The sequence below is a fragment of the Lygodium microphyllum genome, chromosome 15 (genome assembly GCF_053477565.2).
Source record: "Lygodium microphyllum isolate KBCC chromosome 15, Lygodium_microphyllum_v1.1.10, whole genome shotgun sequence".
Taxonomy (NCBI): Eukaryota; Viridiplantae; Streptophyta; class Polypodiopsida; order Schizaeales; family Lygodiaceae; genus Lygodium; species Lygodium microphyllum.
This window is the reverse complement of record NC_141149.1, coordinates 27,943,925-27,967,525: the sequence shown is the minus strand read 5'-3', so window position 1 is coordinate 27,967,525 and position 23,601 is coordinate 27,943,925. Positions and strand designations below refer to the sequence as shown.

The window sequence follows — 23,601 nt, the reverse complement described above, 5'->3', positions numbered from 1 at the left end:
AGGCTAAAAGAGGAGGCCAAGAAGCAAGTAAGGGACTCAAAAGCAGAAAGGCACAGGAAACCACAGGATCTGCCCAAACGGTTTACAAAATTTAAAAAGGGTGACAGAGTGGTGATTCTGTTAGGTGCAAAAAGACAAGGTCAGACTAGTGAACCGATCGAGGGACCCCCGCCAAAGTCAAAGAGGTTAACTTGGCTGGGAAAGGTGAAAAACCAAGACCGGTGTTCATTGCAGATGACTTGGGGGAGGAGGAAGAGACTAAACTCGTTGTGCTCCTGCAAGAGTACATTGACGTATTTGCCTGGACATTGGATGAACTTAAGGGAGTCGACCCTAGTGTCATGACTCATAACATCCCAATGGTTCCAGATGCAGTGCCAACGAAACAACGACCTTACCCCATGAATCCCAAGCACGCCCATGCAGTGAAGGAGGAGATTGATAAACTCGTGAGGGCAGGTTTTATATATGAGATGGAGCATACGGACTAGGTATCACCTATCGTGATTGTCATGAAGAAAAATGGAAAAATCCGAGTGTGCGTGAACTACAAAAAAGTGAATGCCGCTACGAAAAGGGATAACTATCCTTTACCTTACACCGAGCACATGCTTGAGACAGTAGCAGGGAAGGAAGCCTACAGTTTTCTGGATGGTTTCTCGGGTTACAATCAAGTGCAAGTGTACCCCGACGACAGGCACAAGACTGCCTTTGCCATGGAATGGGGCGTGTTCACCATGCCTTTTGGGCTAATGAACGCACTTGCAACTTTCCAACGCCTAATGTGCACTATCTTTAGGGACATGCTTAGGCGCGAACTGGAAGTGTTCGTAGACAACCTATGTTTACACTCTAGTTGGGCTAAACACTTGGAGAAATTGAGAGCTGTCTTTGAAAGGTGTACCACCTCTCGTTGAACCCCTTAAAGTGCCAGTTCTGGGTAAAACACGGATGCATCTTAGAGCACGTAGTGTCAAGGAACGGCATTGCTACTAACTTTTCCAAAGTCAGAGTCATTGTTGACTTACCGCCACCCGATAACTACAAAGGAGTTCAGTGCTTCTTGGGACACACTGGATATTATCGACGCTTTGTACTAAATTACGCACTAATAACTAGACCATTGTACAAGCTATTGATAGTGTTTGAGTGGGCAGAGGAATGCCATCGCGCATATGAGGAGTTGAAAAAGGCTCTTACGACTGCACCAATATTGCGAGCCCTAGACTGGAACGTAACGTTCCATGTGTACATAGACGCCTCTAAGTTCGCTATTGGAGCCGTGCTATGCCAGCTTGGTGAACATAACTTGGATTACCCTGTGAGTTTTGCCAGCAGGCAGCTCACAGAGACCGATATGAACTATTCCACAACAGAAAGGGAGGGGTTGGCCATGGTATTTGCGGTGAAGAAATTTAGGCATTACATGTTGGCCACTCCCCTTGTCTTCTTTGTTGACCATCAAGCCTTGTTGTATCTCGTGAACAAGCCTTGCGCCACGGGGCACATAGCTAGATGGTTACTCCTCTTACTGGAGTTTGACTTCTCTGTGGTTGTACGCAAAGGAAAGCAGCACTACATGGCTGACCACATGTCCCGCATACCCACAGGAGAAGCCGCTGGGCAAGGCGTGCCTAACGATTTACCAGCTGCCCATCTCTTTAACCTGTCTAGTGAGAGAGAATTATTTAAAGCTGATCTGATGCCATATTGGGCCGATGACATAGTGCAAGTACTAGAAAATGGATTACCAGAGCGACCCATTGAGAAGGCCAGGCTGAAAAGACTTATCTTGAAAATCCAGCCATACCAACTGATAGCTGGCCAACTCTACAGGTTGGGACAAGACGGTTTATTGCGCAGATGCATATGTGAGCACGAGATGCACGACGCATTGAACGAAGCACATGGCGGAATCGTTGGAGGACACTTTAGCGGGGACACAACAGCCCAAAAGGTGCTACAATCCCAGCTATGGTGGCCCACCCTATTTTGCGATGCAGCTAAATTTGTAAAGCATTGCGATGAGTGCCAAAGGACCAAAGTGCCTGTGCGAAAGGACAAGATGGATTTGACCCCTGTCATAGCCCGATAACCCTTCGAAAAATGGGGCATCGATTTTATTGGACCTATCAGTCCTGCAGCACAATATTCCCAAGCTCGATACATCATAGTGGCGACCGACTATCTAACGGAATGGGCAAAGGCACGAGCCACAAGGAAGAACGATGCTAGGACCACCGCAAAGTTCTTGTGGGAGCAGGTCATTTCACGGTTTGGCTGTCCAATCGAACTTGTAAGCGACCAAGGCACACACTTCATTAATGAAGTGATTGCCCACTTGCTCTCTACCTTCCTAATAATTCATCGAAAGTCCTCTCCCTATTACCCTCAAGCTAATGGCCAAGCCGAATCCACAAATAAAATCCTAGTCAACATGCTTACAAAAGTCGTGTCTACTTCAAGAAGTGACTGGGACAACAAGCTAATGGCGGCCTTGTGGGCCTATCGCACAGCTTATAAAACGGCTGTAGGACAGACACCCTTTAGGCTGACGTACGGAACTGAAGCCATTTTACCCTTAGAATTCTTCATCCCTAGCTTGAGGCTAGCAGTCCAGGAGCGTTGGGAGGGAAGAGAGGCTTGGACCAACCACTTGGTAGAACTCGAGCACTTAACGAAGACCCGACTCCTCGCCACTCACTCTCTGATTTGTGAAAAGGCTCAATGGAAGATGTGGTTTGACAAGCATGTCAAGCAGCGAGACTTCGAACAAGGGGACCTTGTTTTGCTGTACTCGGTAAAAGGACATAAACAAAAGATGAAGTTTCGGGGGCTAGGGCCTTTCAGAGTCCACATGATTGGTAGGACCGGGAATGTCGAGTTGGAGACACTTGACGGTGAAGGAATAGGCTTTTTTAACGACAGCCGCATTAAGAAGTACTATCCTCCTTCACATCCATTACATGAGCCACCCATGCTAGAACCCCCACTGAACGTCCGCATGGCTACTATAGCTGACCTTATAGATCAAGACGAAGAAGCAGTGGCACCGGCATACTTGCGGATCACAGTCGCAGCATGAGCGGCGTATTCTTTCGAAGCCTTGATTGATGAAGGTGCCGACTACAACATCTTGACACATGACCATTGGACACGCATTGGTCAACCGAAACTACAGCCCACTAATGCTAAACTCATCCCGTTTGGAGGTACCACTTATCCACTCCTAGGGAAGTGCAAGGTGGTCGTTCCCATCGAGTCTGAAAGTTTACCAGCCTTCTTCCATGTGTTACCTGACACTAAAGAAGCTGGTAATGTGTCACTATTGGGTCGCACTTTCAAGAAGCAAACCAACTGTAATGTGGATTACAACCTAAACCGCATACATCTTGCTATCGGCAATGTGCACATAGTGATGACCTTCAGCAAGGGCTGTCTTAAGTCCCCCACCTTTACGAAGCCACCTATAGAAACCCCTACGACCATGCTTCAGCCCGAGTCTGAACAGAAGGAAACTACGGCCTCATGTCGGGCTCTCGACCGCACGCCCAAACCCACCAAGAGCGCTCACAAGGTCAAGGAGTCCAAATTTCTATGGGTGCCAAAATGGCAAAAACCACATCCGGGTAGACCACCCAAGTATGATCCTAAACGTCAAAATTATCAACTGTCTCGACCTAAGAGGCAATCTAGGCGCTATCGCCGTAGACACACAACCACGCCGTGTTGGATTCCCAAAGACCTCTTGCGGGCACAAGGATACTACGAGGGCAATCCCTGGATTTGGGTGCCTAAAAATGGCCGGCTAAGAAGCTCACCTACTACAAGCAATCTCACCCTAATGAGAGAGGCTTGCACAAGTGGCGCCCAGAACATAGTCAACAGGCCATGGCCAGCTGTGGCTAGCAAGTCTCAGCTCATCTATCGACCAAAGCAAATGCCACAGGCCTTAAACCTACCTGACCCAGAGAACTTAAAAACCACTATGACTGCCCACTCAGAACCTAGCACAACCCCCATGCCTCCGGAACTTCCTACAGCACCTCAATGTGCTTCAGAGTGCAAGGCCCAACCCGTGACACCGATGACGGAGTCACAACTATCCAGTCCAGTTGCACCACCCCCACCAGCGGGCCTTAAACCTTCATACGCGATACGACCTTTCCTCTCCTTGGCTAAGGACCTTGCCGCAACTTTTGGGGATGACTTAATAACTTGCATTAAAATGTTAGACGAAACTTTCACTACATTTGCTAGAAGCTATGAGAGGCTAGACCTAGGCCTTCTTTACGAAATGCTTGCTTCGGATGTTCGTGCATTACCATGCACTTGGAAGGAATACGAACTTATGACCACTAAAGTCCCCAAAATTGCTGCCGAACTGATAGCAAATGACGAAATCTTGAAGGATCAAGCTGTCCTCAGAAGACTTATCACTTCGTATCGTAAGCCTCCTCGTTCTGCTCTCCTGAACAGGAGTTGCACGAGCTCATGCAGATGGCAAGCTCACCTTCCACATTCTTGCAACAGTGGTTTACGCTAAGGATCAACCCACGTGAAACAACGCTTACCTCGTCCTTCTTGTGCTAATCCTAGGAAGGATTCCTTGAAAGATCCCCGACGGAGAGGGGAGCAATGTGAGCAAAAGCAGAGCAAAAATGAAAAGTTATGCTAACTAGCTATCAGATTATTATAATTGAGTAAGTTTTTATGGAAGAATACTGTAAAGTAAAATAGTAGCAATGGTCAAGCCTCTAAGCAAGTGTACCCATTTTGGGCACATATATTTTTCTCTCAAACTGAGTTTTGATTAGAAATAAGCCAATTGTTAGGCATTAATGTTGGCAGGGTGTGTTGACAGGTCACCACCATGGCAGGACAAGACAAAGGGGGCAAACTCCCATTCTCTGAAGAAGAGATAACCAAATTCGGTATCAGCATCGAGACGCGAGGATTCAGTCAGTTCACTTTCAAGCACACACTGAATCTGGATGAGGCCATCTTGGAGGAACCCGCCATCAAAGACTTGGTGGACAGATGCCACCTCCACAAGTACGTGGAAAAGGTGGGGTAGGCTGTGGATTACAGCATGTGTGCAGATTTCCTGAGGAACTTCGACAAGAGCAGGAACTGTAGCACTATCACAGTAAGGACAGGGGAGCAGGAAAGAAGAATCAAAGTGCCCCTCAATGCAACAATCATAGAAAAGGCCCTAGGGCTTGTGCCCAAGAAAGAGAGACGGCCAAGACGAGATGTTTACACCATGCTGGGGGTCAAGAAAGAAGCGGTGCACACCGTGGATGGAATCAGCTTGGCTGACATCCCGGACCTAGTAGTGAAATTACAAGTGAAGATGATCCATACTCTCTTCTCGGGCCAACGGTACAATGCGTTGATGAACAGGATCGGGGTCCCCCTGTTGGAAAGCATAGCAGTAGGAGTCCCTGAAGAGATAGATTGGAATGGATTCGTACCAAAAACCATTCAAAGTTCAGCTGCCCTCCTCACTTCGGCGGAAGCACCAGTAGGAGGAGAATCCCCTGCCTCAACCGCGCGCTCCGCAAGGAAGAAACCTACGTCAAAGGCAGCTACAATCAGATACGGGGGTATCCTGACAGCCATCATAGACGAAGCAATAAAGGATGAGGGCGTCATGGATGAGGAAGCCGCGCATCAAAGCCTACCTCACCACGAAGGAGGGGAATCAAGCGAAAGAACAATAAGTCACAAGGGAGAGCAGGAGGTGCCGCCTCCACGAGCGAGCAAACCCAAAGAACAAAGCAAAAGTGATAGGAGACAGAAGGAGAAGAAAGAGAAATTAAGTAAGGAAGAACGGGCTGACATCAAAAGGGCTCAAAGAGAGTCTCGAAGGGCTGAGAAAGAAAGGAGGAGGAAAGAGGAGGAGGAGCTTGCAAGGATAAGAGAGGAGTCGAAGAAGGCAGAAGAGGACAGGAAAAGAAGGGCGGGAGAAGAAGCCGAAGAGTAGCGACTGAAGGAACTGGCCAAACTGGCGGAAGCTATACGAAGATCGGTGGAAGAGACCCATGGGGGTGGAGAACTCGAACCCGTAAGCCCTAGCCATAAGCCGAAGCTAGTGCAAGTGTGGAAGCAGCTCCAGTGGTCGTAGGGAAGGGCAAGTCCCTCCTACATCCACTTCCTCCCTCCTTTCTGCCGACAACAGCTAAAACTACAACTGCAATCACTGCACAATCCACGCCTCCCCTAGACACGGCACAGCTCATGACCATGGTGCATATGCTAGTGAGCAAGGTGGCTGAAATCGTGCCTGAAACTAGATTGAAAAGGCCCACCACCGCAGATGCAGAGTCACAGCAAGACCCTAAACGACAAAGGCTGGAGACATCAACCACCACACCTAATACTCCCATGCCTGCCGACACTGACTATGATGCATATGTGACCGAGTTACTGACACAAATGGACAATGCAAAAGAAGAGAAGAAGGTGGCCTTGCTGGAACTAGAGAAAGAAAAGGAGACATCAGCGGCCCTCAGGCTAGAGGTCTCAAGGTAGGAAGCTGACAGACAGAGAGAAATAAAGGCCCTGCAGGACCAGCTAGCAAAAAAAATGAAGGAAGCCCAAAACAATGAAAGCCGCCTCAGACAAAGGCTGGAGGACGAGGAGCAGAGCCTGGTGGCGGAACAAAGGAACCTAAAGCTACTGATGCAGCAATACAGTGATCTACAGCAAAGGGTCGCCCAAGTGGAAATGCTCTACTAGGGGGTTCAGGAAGGCGAAGCCACTGTTCCACAAGAACATGCCACGGAGCCCCAGTCATGGCAGGAGCTAGAAGAACATAACAGGTTAATAAGGGAAATCGAATTCCTAAAGAATGAAGGGCCAGGAGTCTCAGCAGAGCTGAAGAAAAACGGCTATAGGATGAAGTGCAAAGATTGCAAGATGCACTGGAGACCTCCCAGGAAGACGTAGAAGCCCTCATGGCCATGACATTCAACCAAAAAAGTCTATTCCTCTCGCTGAAATCCAAAGCTAAGAGCAGTTGGTGCAAGAAAAATCAGAAGTCATGGCCGAGGCACATCACAGGCTCAGCATTGTCGATCAAGCAAGAGGGATTGCTGAAGAACAGCTAGCTCAGAAATTAAGAGAAAGAAACCAATTATGGTTTTTATCAAATGAGCAGCAACAGGTAGTAACCACCCTGGCGAGCCAGTTGGAGAAACAAAGGAAAAGGATGGAGGAGAGAGCTATGGAGTGGGAAAGGAAAAACTTTGACAGGGTAAGGGACTTAACTGAACGCCTGGCGGTGGCAGAATGTGAAAGAATGCTTGCCGAAGCTAAGGTTGAGGCTGCAGAAATAACCACTAAGACCCAGCGACAGGCCTTCCTCAACACGGTGCTCCACGTGACGCAAGGTGAGGGCAATGATACAATGGAAAAGGTAAAAAGAAAGTTGGAGCTAACCACTCGGGCTCTAAGATACGGTCTTCAAGAGCGGGAGCTTCCAACAAGTACATGAATAACTAAAGAGCAACAATTCTACTACTTGCGCTATACGAGCCTTTCCACTGCTGAGCTCAAGGAGTTAGGTTTTCAGGAGCAGGAGTAGCCACCGCCACCACCACCAGTCATTCCTCTTGTGGTTGAGCGAAATGTCGAAGAGGGTCCAAATTTCGAGCAAGATGATGACGAAGAGCCACAAAGGATGCCGAGTCCGCCTCAACCCGAGATCCCACAGGAGGAACCTGCAGATACCGATCTACCTGAACACATAGTTGCAGCAAGGAGAAGGAGACAAGAGTTAGCAGAGGAGGCCCAACTCCGAGCACGCACACTTCCACGACAACTCCCTGAGGAGCCCATGCCACTGAGGAATGATACACATCCTGTAGACTGGCCCCAGGAGTTGGTCATCTGGCGCCAGCGAGAGCTACATAAGAGGCCGTTCGAGCTTTCATTTGCTTTCCCACGCTCTCTGGACCGGGCCCTGCCTCTAGGAGTCGTAGCCAAGATCAAAGATCTGGCTAACGAACTTGCAAACAGATGGATGGAAGAAAGAAGCATGATAATGACTAGATGGAGACAAGAGCCCCAAGAGTACTGGGAAGACAAGGTCAATCTGGTTCCCAAAACCGTCCAGGGCTACGAGGCACAGCCGAAATGGCGAAGGAGGATTTGGAACACTAATTTTGATGCCTGGACCGCATTTTGTAGTTCACTCCCCGAAGAGCATAACGATCCCATCTACATGCCCTACCCCCGTAGGCATGGAGTGGACTACGATAGAGATTTACATGGGGATTATGACTTCCCGAGAATCTATAATGTAAATGCTAGAAGCCCTGAGGAGTGCTTAGTATTTAGGGTAGAAGATATACTTCCCTCCATAAATCGTTTTCTTGTAGACTTCTCTTCCTGCCCCAATCCAGCATTCTTGACCACTTGTAATTACCTCCGACTTATCAAATTCCTGCTACTCTAGAAACATACAACAGAGGAAGCCCATCTCCCCCCACTCTTTTTTGATATTAACTTAGGAATAGATAGTAGAGCCATGACTAGGTTGATGATGCGGGCTACTCTCCTCCCTGCCTTCTGCCTAGAGCTCTTAGAAAATATGAGTGACACCCGCTTTGCAAGGTGTAATCACCCCTTCTTGTCCACCACTCCTCTGAGAGCTAAAGCCGGTATTAAAGAATACCTACAAAGTCGCGCATTTTTATCATAATGCGTGCGACCGCCCCGTGACTAAATAGGTGCCACATACCTTGCCCAATGTACTCTCTCCCATTCTCCCAAAAAAAAAAAAAAAAAAAAAACATGTGCTTGCAGTCTTCCTTCACTATTATTGTGCACCACTCTCACTGCATCTAGAGTCCTCTCTAGCCCCTCCCCCACTTCACACTTAGGGCACATCAAGGGCAGGACTTTTAGACCTGTCACCCTAAGTTTTGCACCGCACCTCCAACGCCGCATGAATTGGTCCTCAAGTGTGGGACATTACCAAGGGCTTGCCCAAGGTTAGACCCATCTCCTAGTTCCATTGGCACGGGCACCATACACTACACAGTGAGACAAACACACCCCCTAGGAAGTGCACCACTTTTCCTACAGGTTATGTTCGTGTTTCAAGAGCGGGCTGCTTGGTTGAAGGAGATCATCCACTACATCCTCCAATGACAATGAATTTTTCCATGAGGCGGACATGACCCCGTTACTGCAACTTCCGGAGCTTCCCTGCGAAGGTTTAAATGGCTCAACAGATTTCATGTTGCCAATAATCCGCCTACTGATGGCTGCCATGACTGAACCAAACCAAGCAGAAGGAAAACCCAGTGATGGATCTGCCATTGGCATAGATCTTGGAACCTCATCGCCCAATGATCCATGCCCAACGCCTCAAGATCTATGGATCACTTATTGATTCCACAAGCCTGAAGACCTTCAACTCAAAACTACAGACCCTCTACTCAAAGACAAGGATTTTCAGCCAAGGCCACGGCTTTTCAAGGCAAACAGCGTTCGTGGGGTTTCTCCAGAATAAATCCCTCCAATACCATCCTCCTAAGGGATTGCTTATTGCTTCAAGCGTTTCGAATACTCCAAAGACGGCCGGCTACATAAGGGGCACCATAATAGTGTGAAGGATGCCGAGATCTTCATGAAGCCCAAAGCACGCCGGAATCTCTCCTGGTCATTGTCATCAAACTCCATCACTTCTCATTCACAAGTATCAATGTCATCTACAACCAGTTCCACCTAGCAATAGCATCATCTCTCCCACTACTTCCCACCATCGTGCCATGGGATTGGCACTTGGCTAGGAGGGGGGTAATGTTTACCGCAGCACAGAGGAGCGGGAAATGGAAAAAGAGAAAAAAAGGAAAAGGCGCCTTAACTGGCAACTAGACCCGGGAAAAAATTAAATGCATGGGCACGATCCTCAAGAAGTCTTGGAGTCGCCCAAGGAGAGTAAAAGAATAAAAAGCGCACCATTAAGTGCGAAAACACTTCCCAAACCCTGTAAAAGAGCACCAGGCTCACTCCTGTGCAAATTGTATGCATTAGTTGGGGATAAGATAGACTAGAATGGTGGGAAATGAGGAAATGGGCCTAGGCTAATGGCCGGCCATGTAAAAAAGGGGGATGACCGCCCATGAAAAATAGGGCATGTATATAAAGTTGAAAAGTGAATGGGAAGCTCATTCTTATGTGTGGCCAAAGCTTCTTCTTCTTCTTCTTCTCTTGTTTCTTGCCTTCTTGCTTGTGCTTGAGAGAGGGATTGAGAGAGTGTGAGGGAGTGATTGTGTGAGAGTGAGGGATCTTGGAGAAGAAGCTCTCCATCTTCTCTCTTCATCTTCCCCTCCTCTTTTCTCTTCTCTTGTATCACACATGGCTATGGAGGATGAAGCTCATGGGAGAGGGATTGAGGTTGCTTGAGCTTGCCTAAAGGATCGTGGAGCTACCGGTGTGCAAGAAAGAGGAGGGTACTCGATCGAGCATCAAGGTAAGTTCACTACACCCGTAAGGTAGGCATTGTGCGTCGGCTATGTGAGAGGTAGCCATGGCCGCTCGGTTCGAAAAACTTGAGCAATAAGTGGTCCGGTCTCGGGGTAGAGCTTGAAGCTCCCCTCCACAATGAAAAATTTCAATCTACTTGTATAAACAAAATCCAAGCACTCAAACATCGAATATTAACAAACTAAGACTAATGATTCACATGTGTTTTGGAGTTGTCATTAGCATATCCCCTCTTAATATGCATCACGACATATGTGAATGACTTTCATGGTCAAAGTATCCCTTAGTCTCAACTACTATTGGAACCAAAATGTTGCACTTTATGAGCTCAATGTTGGAGCCATTGGACACATCCTTATTGATTTAAGGATTTTGACACACAAAGCATGCAACTATCTGTTAGCTGGCCTACCCATATGCTTATACAAATCTAAATGAATCAATGCAATATAGTGAATGCATTTACCAATACTCACCATGTTATAGCCATTTGCATAAGCTGTGCTCCAAGATCCATGCATGTACTCATTCACTTATCTCCTTGCTTCTGTTGTCATCCATGGGCTTGAAAGTAGTCAATTCCATGAATGAGAAAATATGAAGAGATGGAGAAGAGCTTCATCTTACACCTCTCACTCCCTCACAAACTGAATACCCCACACTTTAGCTCAAGTTCTCAACTTAGCACAAATGGATGAAGAAGAAGAGAATAGATGAAGCTTCTTTATCCACAAATCCCTCACTTCACATACACTCTTCCTCACTTCTTCTACTTCACTCTCTCACACTTTGATAATAGAGTAGCAAGAGAGCTAGGAAGCAAAGTTAGCATACACATGATATAGCTTAGAAAATTTCTACCTCAATCATACCTTCAAATACGTAATTAACTTCTTAATACCTAATAAATGCTTTGTTATTTTTGAGTAAAAGGAAGGAGTGTTGCACAATAAAAGTGAAAAGAAAAGTCTTAAGGAGAGCCATTTGCAAAGTATACATATTTCACTAATCTCAAGCACCTCATGAAGCATTCAATTATTACCTCTCATTCTCTTTTTTCTTTGCTTTTGATGCATGTTTTGTTGGGGGGTCCAATAAATTCTCTTTCTAGCATCCTCAGAATTTAAGGCTTATTATGGCCTTTCATTGCTATCACCTTGATCTTCCATTTGTCATGATGTTTGAGATTTTCATTGTCAAGTTGGCCATTTTGTGGCATGAACCTTTTAGTTTCATGTTGCTTGATCTTTGAATGTGATGGTCCTTGACCTATTGCTTTGTTGTAAACTATTGGTTGCATTGAAGTCATACAAGCTAAAGAACAAAGTCCTACTCTAATATAATTTCCTCTTTGTCCCTACCAAAAAGTCTATTATTTGTCACCTTCCATATCCACTTTATTATGATCACTCCAAGAAAGGTGCAAATCCTCAAAGACACCTTATGTAGGCTACCTTGATTACAAAAGAGCACTAATTATTTGTTACGAAACATTTAGACCTACTAAGTGGTTCATAAAGACTCGATAAGACACTAGCATCTCCCCTCGTATGTGAGAGCTTCAACTCTGGTGCTGTATGGCCCAAAACATGCACAAGTTGATTCAACTTGCATGAGTTGTGATAGTTGAAGTTATTCGCATGTGGATGGGTGACAAAAACTTTGACTACATATACAGCGGAATGAGTTGAGCTAGTGCCCCTTGAAACGGAGGTACTTTTTTGGTAAATTGGTTGAAGTGTGTGCTATGTGGCACGACTAGATTCATGGTGGTTAGGCATCTCTCTCCCCACAAGGTCATTTTGTCTCCTTCTGCATAGGCAGTCCCACTAGACTATAGACTCGCATAGGGTTGTTGCATTACTTGTTAATGTTATCCTCTACCTAGGCTAATAGATATGTGTGCGGCTCATCTCTAAATATCTATCCTTATCCTCTACCTAGGTTAATAGATATGCATGTGGCTCATCTCTAAATATCTACCCTTATCAATAAATCTCTTACATTATTTAAAAAATGCCTTAATTTATCTGGAGTGATAAGTAGTAAACTAGTATGAAGGGGCCCTTAATGTGGCTAGCTAGTGGCCTTGGTGCACTTCTTGGCATGTGGATGGGTGATGAAAGCTTAGACTGCAGATAAAGCAGAACTGTAGCGAGTGGATCTCGTACCTCTCAATATGGAAGTACTTGGTGAACATGCTAGGCGCTTTTGGATTCATAGCAACTAGGAGTCTCTCTCCTTTTAGGGTTATTCTCTCTCCTTTAGGGTAGATGGTTTCATTAGAATCTAGACTTGCACATGGCTGCTTCATTACAAGTTAACGTATATCCTTTGTGCAGGTTAAATAGAGCCGTGAAGGGTTGGTCTCAATATATTTTCTCACCTAGTAATAAATCTCTCGCATGATAAGAAGAAAAACCTTAATCTATCTATAGGGTGATAACTAGAAAACTAGTATTCAAGGGGGCCCTCATGTGGCCAGCCGAGTGCCTTGTGGTCCAGTTCATGTTTGAATTGGTAGTTGAGACATGACGCTGTGAAGGCTCCTTCTTTCGGGGCTGAGAAAAGAACCAGAAGCTTCTCCTTCTCCTCCTCCTCTTCCTTCTCATTCTTCTTGGCGTTAAGCTGCTGCGGAGGGCACCATGTTCTCCATACCAGGGCCGCAGTCACAAGCCTCCTCCAGCACCACTGCGTCCTCATCGCATCCTTATCATCAGCCATTACCGCCACATCAACAGCAGCAGCATCTGCTCTACCTCCAGCAGCAGCAGCAGCAGCAGCTCCAACAAGCCGCCATCATCCAACAAGCGTTGCTCCAGCAGCAGGCCGCTTTGTACCATCCTGCTCTTCTTGCGGCCGCCGCGTCCCACGTGAGCTCTTGACCTTCCACATCATACTGCGAGGCATGTTTGCTGAGACTCCCTTTTCACTCTTGGGGGCTCAGGTATTGTGTAGGAAGGCACTATCAACTATCCGGTAAAAACACTTAGCCCCTCGAAGTGAGGACGGCAACCAGAAGTGCCTCACAAATAGGTTTTTCGTGGGCTTCAACGATACAATACTGCGTGTATCAGCGTGTGTGCTTTGTGTGCGTGCGAGCGCACACATGCATGCATGTGCGTATGCATAATATGCATAAATGTGCACATAAGAGCACCTGTGCTGCTCATGATACACTCAGGGATCTTAAGAGAAGTGAAAGCTGGAAAAACAGGAAAGATGAACGTGGGCTACTCTCTAGCCGTCTAGAAGGTCCAAAATGCTCAAAACCAAACCTCCCGGAGGGAGTGAGTGAATGGTGAGATATGGTAAAAATCGACCAAAGATGAATGTGGCCTACTCTCTAGCAGTCTAGAAGGTCCAAAATGCTCAAAACCAAACCCCGTGGAAGAAGTGAGTGAATTGAGAGATATGGTAACAATCAACTAAAGATTTGAAATGAACCTTCCAAATGAAGTAGATGGCATTTTAGCATGCAGCTAAGTAGAGCCTTATCTTAGGAATAGGAATTTGCACATACTAAGCGCATGATGAATGCTTTGGTGGGGATTCAATCCTTGTTCCAAATTTTTGGTTTTTTCTTCTTTATAGTAGTTGTAGAAGGAAGTTTCGTTCACCATGGTTTGAGACGGGGTGGTCATTGTTTATTTCGCAAGTGTTGGTGTTTTAAGCTCAAGGGCATCTTATCTTAATGAGTGCCTATGGTTGCATTATTATTACCTTAGAACATGGACAGTCCTAGATCAAAGGCAGTATGGAGAAGTTAAGGGGTGGACTCCTTCATTGGAGGTTGTGTTTTTCTCTATCATCTTGTTCCAGAGTGGGAATCTTGATAAGAGGATTGTTAAATACAAGAGCCCTAGTGGCACTTGAGGTTGTTAGAGACTTGGTCATTCCCTGGATGGGCATTGATAGTGGACTATTGTACAATTGGCACTCTTGGGCAGAGCTATGCACTATTTCGATATAGGTTGGGCAGTTTCACGTAGCCATTAGGTGCTTTTGAGCATTCTCGGGCAATCAGCAAGCCACACATGCAGTGTAGGATGCCATGTGGCATAGACATTTATTGTGCGGCATTTTATTTATTATTTTATTGCGGTGGTTGCTTTGGTCATTTTCACTTGTGTTTCAAGTGGAGGGAGAGATTGTTCGGTGGAGATAAATTCGACAACTTGTTATACATATTTGTCTTCTTCGTTTCAATGTTCATTCACTGCAAATTTCTAAGTTTCATTGTCCCTTTCTCTCTCCCTTTTCTCTCCGTGTTCATTTTCTTTTAGTCCGGTCATACAATTCCATATTCGCTACACTCTGATATGGTAGCGAAGTTGCTGTTCTTTTTGTAAGTTTTTGCTATTCATGAAGGAGAAAAGGCTGCATTTTCACCCTTTTATTGCAGATTTTGAGTTTTCATCGCCTTCAGTGGTGGTAAGTAGGTTTCAGACGAGTGAAGGAAGTCCTAGCAAGCTACCTTTTAGAGTGAGAGGGGGGTACCCTTGCTTTTGTATAAGCTACTTAGGTGACAATGTCTTCTAGGATCAATGTGGAGTTTCAAGCTATTATGGATCGTAAGGTCCCCATGTTAGTGGCTCTTCCTACAAATCAAAAGCTTGATGGGGAGAATTACCGAATCTGGTGGACGATGATGCTTGCCATCTTAGAATCCTATGATTTGGTAGAGCTCATGATTGAGGCCGTAGACCATCCTATAGCTTGTGATATCCGATTGTTTAAATTTCTCTCTTGCACTGTGGCCGCGATAGCCCCCATTGAGTATTTGATTGTTGCTCGGGAGATATTGTTGCAATTGGATTAGTTCTATAATCAGATGATTGTGCTGAAGTGGGTATCTATGGAGGTGCAAATGTAGGTGTTTAACTTGTCTAGGTTTGCTTCCATGTAGAAGCATGTCAATAAGCTTTGGCAATTACGAATGCGGGTCTAGAACAGAAGGAAGGTGATTATCTTAGCGGACATGGTGATGACTCTTCTTTTGTAGTAATAGCTCCGATTTAGTGCATTCTACTGTGATAGAAGTTGGTTCTGATTGACTTGGATTAGGAGAAACAACTTAAAGGTTGGAGCGCTTCTAAGTTGGAGGCATTGACAAGAGAGTTTTCTCAATAGAAGGGAAATAAGAAGAAAAAGAAGAAGAAGAAGAAGAAGAAAAGATGAGAACACCAAATAAGATAAAGCTAAGGAGTCTACTTGTTACATTTGTGGCAAGACAAGTCATTGAAAGAAGGATTGCCTTGACAAAGACAAGAAGGATACTAAGAAGAAGAAAACTACAAAGGACAAAGAAGCGACGATTATTTTTTCCTCAAGTTGGAGGTGATTGATGATGCTTTTTTAGTGGCCTTTGATGCACACGATGATGGCTCCCCTAACTTCATAAATGGATTGTGGATAGTGGCACTTTTTGCCATATGATTTCTATTTCAAATGGTCTTACCCATGTGCATCCAATGCATGGACAAATTCTTATGTAAGTGTGCGCAACGAAAGAGAATCACGAACATAGAGAGAAAAAGAGAGAAGAAGAGAAAGCAAGAAGAGAAGAATGATCTACAGTGAACAAAGACGAAGATTGAATACAATGAGGACTATTCAGTCCCTATACGTAGGCCAAGGTGTTAGTGAGGCCATCGGATTAGGTTGAATAATGATGATACTATGTTCGATGGTGATAGAGATGGAAACACAGAGTGCGGTTTGTTGTCCACGAGGGAGATGGAAAAGACTACAACCAGCTGACGGAGAACTTGCAAGATAGAAAAGTAAATGTGTGCTCTAGTCAAGTGATCAACTATATATAGTGATAATCAGCCAAATTGGCCAACTTGATTTTGTTGACTGCATCTAATGCAGTTTGTAGTAATAAAGTAATGTGAAAATGTTGACGCGCCAATTTGGTAGTTGGAAACAAAATATAGTTACCTTGGGGGAACTAGAAATCATCCGGAAGGGGAACATAATTGATAAACATACCAAAACTAGGAAGAAGGACATAGTTAAGAGTTTTAAAATATCCCTGTCATACTTTGACTAGGACTCACAACCAGGAGATGATAGATTGATTAAATAAAGTAGACTAACACCTCCTCTCAAATCTAGGTAACCATTGAAATGAGCCGTAATCACTATACCGATGTTGGAGATTATTGATTTGAATAAACCTTTTGAGGTTTATACAGATGTGAGTGACTATGCTTTAGGTGTTGTCATGTATCAGGATGGCCGACCTATTGCATTTGAGAGCTCTAAGCTCATTGATGCCCAAACATGTTATACCACCCAAGATGAGAAATTATTGGCGATCATTTATGCACTTAAAGTATGGTGTTATTTGTATGATACATGATTTATTACTTGGATCAACCATCATTCACTAAAATATCAATGTGATCAGTTCGATATTCGTGGTTGCAAGGCGAGATGGGCAGAGCTTATGCAAAAGTTTGACTTTGAAACTTGCTATAGAAAGAGCACAACTAATGTAATTGTCGATGCTTTTGGTCGAATTCTTGAAGTCAATGCCTTTTGGATTAAACAATGCTTCCATAACTTTCCAGTAGATGATGAATGATTTATTTCATTTGTATCTTGAAAAGTAGATAATTGTTTTCCTTGACGACATTCTTGCTTATAGTAAGTCGTTGGAGGAACATATGAAACATTTACGCAGTCTTATGTCTTTTAGGATGAGAGTAATTATTTACTAAACTATCTAAGTGTGAATTTTTTTGTATAGAGTTGTTATATCTTGGTTATGTAATCTTGATTGATGGCATTCGGATTTTTCGAGAAGGTACGAGTAGTATTTGAGTGGTCTTTTGTGGGGACCATAAAGTAAGTAAAATCTTTTTTAAGTTTTACTAGGTTTTTTTGAAAATCGATAAAAGACTATGCTTATATTATTGAATCCTTGATATACTTGCTTAAGGTTATCTGAGGCAAGAAAAAGCATGTTAGTTTGTTGGTTGTTTGAACTAGTGAGCTCAATTAATGTTTCAAATATTGAAATGGCTCATAACCATTGAATTGAAGTTGCAGATTATCAATTCGAATAAACCTTTTGAGGTTTATACGGATATGAGTGACTATGCTTTAGGTACTATCCTTAATCAGGATGTCCTACCTATGGCAATTGAGAGTTGTAAGCTTACCAATGCCCAAACATGTTATATCATCCAAGAGGAGGAATTATTGACGGTCATCCATGCACTTAAAGTATGACGTCATTATTTATACGATGCCCAATTCACTATTTGGACCCTTGAGTACCATTCACTAAAATATCTATGTGATTAGTCCGATCTCTGTGGCCACAAGGCAAGATGGGTAGAGCTTATATAAAAGTGACTTCGAAACTTGCTATAGGAAGGGCACAACTAATATGATTGCCGATGCTCTTAGTCGAATTCCTAAAGTCAATGCCTTATTATTCTCTGAAATTTAGATTGATTTCTATCTTTCTCTTAAAGGGTGTTGCTAAAACAATCTTCACTTTGGTAGGATCTGGCGACTAGTTCAAGATGGATCTAGTAGCTCGGGAAGCTTTGGTGGTCCAGACCTCCGAAAGTTGGCTATTGAGAGTAAGATAATGAAAAAATATTTCATTTATAATGGATTACTTTTTAAACAAGACAAAGTATGTGTGCTCGATGATCAAGCTATTCGCAATAAAATTTTATAGAAGCATCACGATGCTTCGAGTATTGGATACCTTGGGATACATTAGACATAGGCCTTGGTCACTCGCTACTTTATTGGCCACATATGAAGACTATGGTTGAGTCCTATGTGCGTGAGTGACTGCAATGTTAGCTTAATAAAGTTGAATTGCAAAAAGGGCGGGGATGTTGTATCCTTTATAAATTCTCGATAGAAAATGAAGTAACATTTCTGTGGATTTTGTAGTAGGATTGCCCCATATGAATAGATGTCATGACTCAGTTAGAATTGTGGTCAATCGATTGATGAAAATGGCTTGATTTATTCCTACAAAGATGAATGTGAAAACCACAAGTTAGTCGGTCTCTTTATTGAATATCACTATAGACTTTATGGTTTGCATGATGAAATAGCTAGTGATTGGGATTCTAAGTTCACGGGCTATTTTTAGCAAACAGTTTTTCAAAAACTGAAAACTCGATTGTTCATATCATCCTCTCCTGAAACTGACGGGCACATCGAATGAATGAACTCTGGTAGGTGCTGTAAATCATCTTCAAGGTATTGTGGTAGTTTTCAGATTACCAAGAAGATAAGTGGTGTATTCTATGATTTGGATTTACATTTGAAAACCCGAGTATACCATGTGTTTCCATGTGAGTCGTTTGAAAGAATAACTTTATGTTCCACTTGAACTTGAATTGGCTCTTGATCTTAGGACTCAATGATCCTATTTGATCGTTTGTCCTGAGTATTTGGTCAAGTGAAAAAATCGCTCGGAGGTGGATGCTACTTAGGAGTCGGTACATTCATTGAAGAGTCGTTTTGCCCACTCGATTGTAATCATTTATACGAGGGGAAGTGTTACATCCCTAGACATTTGATTAGGTGCTAATAGCATTGATCACGGTGGTTACGAAGTGACTTAGTGCAAATGCACTAAGGACACTTCGGGGTTAGGGCAACTAAGTCCTATTTAGAGGATTGAAGGCTCTATTGTGCACATTCATTGTGTGATCACCACTCTTGGACTCTTGGCTTGTTGATCGATGCATCTGTACACAGGGATGGTGTGGGTTGGTGATATGGGACACCAACCCTTGCAATTTGGTCATGACCCGGAGTGTTACTAGCTCCTAGGTTAAGGGGTAAGTCTGTTTGGCTCTACGGTTGGGAGGTGAGTTTGATGTGTAGTTCCTTTTATATTGAGTTTGGCTTACGTCAAGTCTCGTGTACAAGCTTGATCCTAGGGGAATGTTTCACCTGCCACTTGTCATCCTACCATTTGTTTTGGGGCATCATCTTAGGCCTTGTGAGTTTGCGAGTATATGTGGAGTATGGGAAGCTTTGTAGAGTGGCTGAGTGTTGAATGGAGGTGAGCTAGAAGGTGAGCATGCCTAGGGAGGCAGTATGTTCAAACTGGGTCAGCCCATCATAGGTGTAATGTGTATATATATCAGCTAGCTTGTGGGTGAAATAGAAAGTGGTGGGTTGGAGCTAGCACTTGTGGGCATGGGGAGGTGGATATGGTGAGGGATAAACAGGTATCATCAATTCCAATTTGGCAAGGGGGGATGGTGAAGGATCTAATTAGTTCTATCATCTCAATGAAACCTAGTATATTATCCACATAGAAACAGGGAACGCCCGTTCCGGGCCTTAGGAACGGATTAACGCGTTCCCACCTGTGTCTACCAGCGAAACCCCCATGGAACGTTCCTGCCCGTTCCCAGCCCTGTTCTTGCCTGTTCTGCACCGTTTCGGGCCGTTCCAACAGCCGTTCCCTGTTTGGAACGGCTGTTCCTTGGAACCCGCATGCTCCCGCCAGCTCCCACCTCTGTCGCCTGCTCCGTCTCCCTCGCCCGCTTGCTCCCGCCTGCCTCGCCTAGGCCCTACCGGTAGGCTCATGCCTCTCCTGCCCGCCTGAGTGAGTGAGTGGGCGTGATCCATTAGGTCACTAAATTGGCACATCGAACATGACCTTTTCAATGCCTACCATACTACTACCCATAATCTAGTTGTCCCATATTGTACCTAGCATATCATGCCACCCTTCTCACTTCCACCATACTACTAGATAAACTAATTTTCAATCTTCCAACTAACTTAATCTATGAGCTCTCTCTCTCTCTCTCTCTCTCTCTCTCTCTCTCTCTCTCTGTGTATATATATTTATATATATATGACGTTCCCTCCGTTCCCGTTCCCTAACTTTAGGCGTTTCCCCCGTTCCGGGGGGGGTCCCGTTTCCGTTCCCGTTCCCCGTTCCTGGTAACTATGATTATCCACCATGGTGGAGCTAGTGGGCTGGAACCAAGTCAATGCTTTGGATCTAGGCCACTCTCATCCCATTGTAGATTAGGAGATGGTGTCGTGACCCTAGGTCTGGCCATAATGAGTATTATCTCCCCTTATTAGCTGATACCTTGTCTATGCTTGCCTCCTCTACATCCATCACTTGTAGGTGCCTTGGATTCTCAAAGTCATATGCGTCACACTATTTGCTCTCCGTTGTGGCGTTAAGGTCTCCTACATGAGAATCTCTTCTAGTCCAGAGTAGTGTACAATCTCATTTGAGCATAGAAACAGGGAACGACCGTTCTGGCCTTTAGGAACGGCCTAACGCGCTCCAAACCCTCCAAGGAGGTGAAACGGCCAGGGAACATTCCTTGTCGTTCCCCCTGCCGTTCCCTACCGTTCCCTGCCGTTTCCTGTTTGGAACGGCCGTTGCAGGCCTGTTGACTGAAAATTGATATTTTTTCCCGCTTTGTTTTTTTTGCTTGGGTCACAGTCTTTCTACCACATATTCACCCATCTCCATTGCCTAATGTGCACGCACTAATCTCTCTCTCTCTCTCTCTCTCGGGTTGAAGATTCTGTTAGCAGTCATGTTTGTCATGCCTTGTCATCTCCTTCCTGTGAGCCTCAGTCTGAGTCAGACGAGGACATTAGGAGCTCTGACATGTCTGTCATGTGTTATGATGGGGGAGGCTAGTCACTCTTGACTGGCTGTCTTAGGTTGTGTATTTCTTTTTGGCCTCTTTTAGTGGGCAGCCACTAGCTGCCCGGCCACTTTTCGGTCACTGTTGTGGGGCGTCCATTTTAGGGCACTTTTAGGGTTTGCGCCCATTTTAGGGTTTGCGCCCATTTTAGGGTTAGGGTTAGGGTTTGTCCGTTGCCTATTTATTGGCAGCCCCCCTCCCCACTTGGTCACTTGTCTTCTTGCAGATTCCGACACTCCTTCTCCCTCGTGGTGGTGCTGCCATCGTCATCAGCCTGATCTGGTGTCCTCACTGACGCTGTGGGTTGCGTGCAGGGACTGATCAGTCCATTTCAGTGTATTCAGCATTCATTTCAGTCAGTGCAGATTTCTCTTCCTTATTTTCTGCTTTCTCTCTCTCCCCCTCCGTGTTCGTATTTCCTCTTCCGCAGCGCACTCTCACATGGTATCAGAGCCGAAGGAGAGTACACGGAGCTGAGTTTACGCGGGAGAACACCCACAACTTTGCGTTTGCTGGTCAAGACGTCTCCAACAGCTGAGGCGTCACCTTCTGCACCATCTCCTTGATCAAGGCGGCCTGTTTTGGTGTCCCATATTTGCGTTTGCTGCTGGCGCCTTCTCCAGTGGCTGCCACGTCATCACCCACCTCTTCCTGCTTGCGTTTTCAGCCTGGGCAGCCCTTCTCCAGCTGGGCGACACTCTTCCAGCCTGCGCCTTGCTGTTCTGGCTGTTGTTCCATCGTCCGGCAGCTCTTTTCTTGCTGGCGATCTATTCCCAGGCTGCGTTTTGAGGCAGGAGGCTGTTTTTCTGTGGCGATTGCATCGTTAGCATTTGCGTTTGACATCATCCTTGCGTTCTGTGCAAGGCGGCCAGCTCAGGAGCTTCTGGTGTTTGTGTTTCGGCACCGGCAACCTTCCCTTGTTGTGTTTTGGTGTTTGCAGATTTCGAAGATGTCTTCTCATCAGTTTACGGGCTTTGATGACTCAGATGACGAGCTTTTGTCTCGACACTCATCTGAACGGAGGTATTTCTATCACGAGGACCGTTGTTCGGAGTCTATTCCTCTTTCCCGTCCCCCTTCTATTCATGTATCTCGGCGAGCCCCTTCTAGTGGGCCGAAGATGCAGCCTTTGGTACCCCCTGTATAGGTACCCGTACTTCCTCAGCTGCCCAAAGAGGACCGGTTGGATGGCTCCAACTTTTCTCTATGGTCCTGCAAGGTGGAGTGTATCTTGGACTCCTTCGATCTTTGGGAGCTTGTTTCTGTTCCTATTCCCCGGCCTAAGGTGGATCCCGCAGATGGGACATCTATGGATCGTGCAACCTTATGGGATCGGCTTAATTCTAGAGCCAGATCTTTCCTCTTTCTGAGTTTGCAGGATTCTGTCCTTGTTCATGTTCACAGGTTGAAGACTGCAGCAGACGTGTGGAGAAAGCTCGCGTCTCTCTACCATCAGAAGACGTTTGCCCACCGGATATCTCTCGAAAAGAAGTTGTGGATGCTCGCTATTGATGATAGTCCTTCCCTGAAGGACCACATCAACAGATTACAGGATATGAGGGATGAGCTTGCATCCCTCGGTCGGACGATATCTTCTGAAGACATGGCTATGATTCTTTTGACTCAGCTGCCATCGCCTCGGTTTGATGTCTTCTACACCAGCCTTCTTACATCGAGGACCCGTGAGAAGCTTCTATGGGAGGAGCTATCCCCGCTTGTCTTGGAGCATGACGAGCGACTCAGAGAGGTCAGTGCTAGTGGATCCGACTCCACTAGAGCCTTTGTTGCAGGTTCGGGAGGACAGAAGAAGAAGACGACGTCAAAGGCTAAGAAGAAGGACAGTTCTTCAGGCTCTGACTCAGATTCAGAGAGACCGAAGTGCCCACACTGTGGGAAAGGGACACATCCCGAGGAGAAATGCTGGAAGAAGTACCCTCACCTTCGTCCGGGAGCGAAGGATGGATCTACATCGGAGCGTTCTTCTACCTCTACACCAGCTGTTACCCATGAGTCAGTGTTCCTTCATATCCATGCTTTGGAGGAGGATCCTTTTTCCATGGCTGCAGTGTCTTCTGCGCAGCCTTGGTTAGTGGACAGTGGTGCTTCGAGTCATATGACTCCCCGAGGTGATTTGTTACAGGATCTCCGTCCATCAGAGGGTTCAGTCAGTGTTGGTGACATTTTATCGGTGCCTATTAGTGGTGTTGGCACATTGCCTTTGTTTACCGACCGACCTTCGAGCTCCTTTTCACAGGCCCTACATGTTCCGGATTTGGGCCTTCCCCTCCTCTCAGTTTATGGTCTTACGAGGCTTGGCACACGAGTGATCTTCACCGAGCATGCCGTTGTTATTGAGGATTCTTCTACAGGAGCTGTCTTATCTACAGGTTGGCAGGAGAGCGGGCTTTATCGG

The 23,601-nt window shown here is 45.4% G+C and overlaps 1 protein-coding gene across 3 annotated transcripts in view; it reads left to right on the top strand.

Annotated features, from left to right (window-relative positions):
- Nucleotides 1–12,999: 12,999 nt before the first annotated feature.
- The window catches only part of LOC148024375 (oligouridylate-binding protein 1-like), a 141,955-nt gene continuing 131,353 nt past the window's right edge, over nt 13,000–23,601 (top strand). Inside the window, exon 1 of one of the 3 annotated variants that reach the window (XM_087694008.1) lies at nt 13,000–13,376. In XM_087694008.1, the coding sequence (XP_087550134.1) occupies nt 13,149–13,376 (228 nt within the window). In that variant the 5' untranslated portion in view covers nt 13,000–13,148. The remainder of the gene's footprint in view (nt 13,377–23,601) is intronic. The other 2 variants (XM_087694007.1, XM_087694006.1) reach the window with 2 other exon arrangements.